This window comes from Henckelia pumila, chromosome 3, assembly GCF_033568475.1.
Source record: "Henckelia pumila isolate YLH828 chromosome 3, ASM3356847v2, whole genome shotgun sequence".
Lineage (NCBI taxonomy): Eukaryota > Viridiplantae > Streptophyta > Magnoliopsida > Lamiales > Gesneriaceae > Henckelia > Henckelia pumila.
In genome coordinates this window covers 117,614,836-117,618,998 of record NC_133122.1, presented here as the reverse complement: position 1 = coordinate 117,618,998, position 4,163 = coordinate 117,614,836, and the positions used below count along the sequence as shown (strand labels likewise).

Genomic DNA, 4,163 nt, shown 5'->3' with positions numbered 1-4,163 from the left:
TGTTGCAGATATCAGATTTTATGCTTTATGTATGCGTTCTTGAGGTTATATGCGTGATATATTAGAAACCGGATCAAAAGGTGTATTTTATTGTACTTAATCATGATTTCCAGCTTATATTCGGTGCCTATAGCTGCTGGTATTAAGATTATGATGATGTTTTGTTGATGAATCAAGTATTTGATAGTTATATTTGATTTTGATGTTTCGTCGGTTATCGATTTTCAGTTGCTACGTCGTCGATTCATGTTTTGAAACCGTTTTGATAGCTGATGATTGAGCTGAGATGTTGTTGATGTTGTAGTATTTTTATTCTTCACTTTCAGATTAGTTTGAAGGCTAATGACTCAAGAATTTGAATTCGAACCAAAGAAGACGAAGTTGAGGTTTGAAGTTGTTTGATTGTGAAGAATGAATGATGATGGAGTTGGGAAGTTGGTTAGAGTTTAATATATATGTTCTTATTGTTCTGTTTCAGATTTGAAGCTGCAATAACTGACAAAACAAGAAGGTATAAGATGACATCGCAAGTCAGGAATTTGTAACTCGAGAATGAAGCTTTTTGAGTTGTCCCGCCAAAATCACATACTTGTTTATTGTTTTGATTTTGTTATGATGTTATCGATACATCTCAGGTAGTGGATATTTGGTTCTATTTGATTATGATATGATATGAGATATGAATTGATTCTTATGCCAAGGTCTGAGGCGACCTTATTTTCGAGTCTGATGAGACGACGATAGATGGATATCCTTGTCAAGATCGTATACGAATCTTGATGGCAAAGAGTGTGATAGGAATCAATTCTTTATATATATGCGTTTACTCTATTCTTGAGTTGAAATGTTTAGAGTCGATATGTTTTTATTTAACGCGTATATATGTTGATTGTACTGAGATTGTATTCTCACCGGATGTTTTCGGCTGTTGTCTTATTTTGTATGAGTGCATGACAACAGATGGGGCAAGAGCTGGCCAAAGTCATCGAGGGTAGCTCATGAGAGAGGATAGATATGTGGACCTTATTTTCGAGTCTGATAAGACGACGATTGATGGATATCCATGTCAAGAATGTATACGAATCTTGATGGCAAAGAGTGTGATAGGAATCAATTCTTTATATATATGCGTTTACTCTATTTTTGAGTTAAAATATTTAGAGTCGATATGTTTTTATTTAACGCGTGTATATGTTGATTATACTGAGATTGTATTCTCACCGGATGTTTTCGGTTGTTGTCTTGTTTTGTATGTGTGCATGACAACAGATGGGGCAAGAGCTGGCCAAAGTCATCGAGGGTAGCTCATGAGAGAGGATAGATATGTGGACTCGGGTTGTGTAGCTGATGTGATGAGTTTAGAAGACTAGCAAGCATGTTGGAAACCCTTATGAATGATGTTCTTGGGTAGTTGATGAACACCCTTTAAATTTAATGCTTTTGTTGGATTCCTAATGGTTGGTTTGATGTATCAACTGGTTATAAACATGTTTAGATCTTATTTTATGTATGTCTACATGTTTTAGGACTTCAATATGTTGAATTGGAAGGGTTCAAAGGATCAAATTTTGCTGTCAAAAACCAGAGCACAAGACTGCCCAGAGTTGTGCTCGATCTGCTCTTTTTAGCAGACCGAGCGCAGCCCAATTTTTCCCAAACCGAGAGTTGGGTTAGAGGGGCGCACGGTTCGCTATTTTTGACCGACCCCGCGCACTCCTCTGTGCTCGGTTTGCTGTTTTTGACGAACCCCGCGTACCCCCCTTCTAAAAAAAAATTGTTTGATCTTATTCCTTCCTTGTTTAATTAAGGATGTTGAATTTCTAATTGCCCTAAGATTGAGATTAACAACCCGAGGCCCCACAACAGGTGGTATCAGAGCTGATGTTGCTCTTGGACCTAGATTGAATTGTAGTGATTGAGTAGGGTAGATCGAGTCTTATATTCTGATTTATTTATTTTTGAAGAATGTTTATTAATCTTAAACTGATTTAAAGCTTTGAAAATTTCATGCTACTTGCTTATTTGATTTGATTGGAAGCATGTGGACTGAGATTGAATCAGAACTCGATCTCTTGAGAAGGCATTATCGTGCTAATCAGAGGAGGACTGAAAGAGATTTATTATGTCTGAGATTGAATTGTGTACTAATATGTTTCCTAATAAGATATGCCTCGAAGACCAGTGACTAGACAGATTGGCACAGTTCCGCTGCCAGAACAGGCAGTGATAGAACCGATAGTTCCACAAGCAACTGAAGCACTGATAGTAGAACCGATAGTGCCACCGACAACAGAAATGCCTAGGACTGAGCAGGGTAGTACTACGAGAGATATGGGGGATATGACTGCTACTCCGATGGAAACTCTGTTGAAACGCTTTCAGTCGTTTAAACCACCAACACTGAAAGGAACTGAGAACTCTGTGGAATGTGAGAGTTGGGTCGAGGATATTGAAGATTTGTTTGAATCCCTTGACTATGCTGACGATCGTCGAGTCAAACTTGTTATACACCAACTACATGAAGTTGCCAAAGTTTGGTGGATATCAACACAAAGATCACTAGAGCATCGAGGTACGGTGATTACATGGGATGTTTTTAAAACTGCTTTCTATCAACGATTCTTCCCAATATCTTATAGGAAGGAGAAAGGAGCAAAATTTGCTAGCTTGCAGCAAGGGCAACTGAATATTGAACAATATGTTGCTAAATTCACAAATTTGCTGAAGTTTGCTCCCCATATAGCAGACAGTGATGAAGCTCAAGCTGACCACTTCATTAATGGGTTGAATCCAGATGTTTTTACTCTCGTGAATGCGGGATGACCGAATAATTTTTCCGATGCTCTTGATCGTGCAAAAAGGGCTGAAGCTGGGTTGTTAAGGCAACGAGTAGCACCGTTTGTGCCAGCACCAGCTATACATGTACCAATTGCTGATCAGCCACAGATTCCACCACCACCACGATTTGAAGGAGGAGGTTCTAGAAGTGGTAAAAAGAACTTCTTCAAAGGAAAGAGTAAGCAGTTTAAGCGGTCTGGAGGTAGTTCATCAAGTTCGAGTGGATCCAAACCATTTAAAGCTGGACAGAATTCTAGTGGTTCTAAGGTGTATTGCACCAAGTGTGGAGGTCGTCATGCCAGCAACCAGTGTCGAGGAGTGTTTGGAAGTTGTCATATCTGTAATCAGACCGGACATTTTGAGAGGGTCTGCCCACAGCGGGGTGTTGGAGGTTAACAAGGTGCAGGATCATCAAGACCAGTGACTCAATCTGCATCTTCTATTCATTCGTTCCAACCACAGACTCAGCAGCAAGGTAGAGGAGGAGGAAGTCAGACTGTGAGTCAACCTTCGAGACAGCAAGCTAGAGTGTTTGCATTGACTGAGGAACAGGCACAGACATCACCTGATGATGTGATATCAGGTAATTGTTCTCTTTACGGTTATCCTACTTATGTACTAGTTGATACAGGAGCTTTTCATACCTTTATTTCTGAACAATTTGCGTTATTGCATTCATTACCTGTCGAGTCATTGTCAGTTAGAAACTGTTCATTGTAGTATGACGGTAATGAGATTGACTTAGACTATATTGTGCTTGGATTATCCGACTTTGACTGTATTATCGGTATAGACATGTTAACCAAGTACAGGGCTACAGTTGATTGTTTTCAGAAGATTGTGAGGTTCAGACCGGAGATGGCTGATGAGTGGAAATTTTATGGTAAGGGATCACGAGCCAGAATTCCTTTGATATGTGTTCTTGCTATGACTGATTTATTGCAGAAAAGGGCAGAAGGATTCCTTATTTATGCAGTTGATGTATTGAAAACTAGCCCGAAATTGGCTGATTTGCCAGTGGTTAATGAGTTTACTGATGTTTTCCTTGATGAGATTCCGGGATTTCCTCTGTTTCGAGAGGTAAACTTCAGCATAGAATTGATGCCAGGTACGCAACCGATATCGAAAGCACCTTACCGTATGGCACCAATTGAATTGAAAGAGTTGAAAGAGCAGCTTGAAGATCTGTTAGACAAAGTTTATATCAGACCGAGTGTTTCTCCTTGGGGCTCTCCGGTATTGTTTGTCAGAAAGAAAGACGGATCGATGAGGTTATGTATTGACTACCGACAATTGAATAAAGCAACGGTAAAGAATCGCTATCT

The 4,163-nt window shown here is 39.5% G+C and overlaps 1 protein-coding gene across 1 annotated transcript; it reads left to right on the top strand.

Annotated features, from left to right (window-relative positions):
• Positions 1-2,331: 2,331 nt before the first annotated feature.
• On the top strand, positions 2,332-2,823 carry LOC140889366 (uncharacterized). Its single transcript, XM_073297080.1, has one exon. It carries the CDS (start codon positions 2,332-2,334, stop codon positions 2,821-2,823), a length of 492 nt encoding a protein of 163 aa, XP_073153181.1.
• The last annotated feature ends 1,340 nt before the right edge of the window (positions 2,824-4,163 follow it).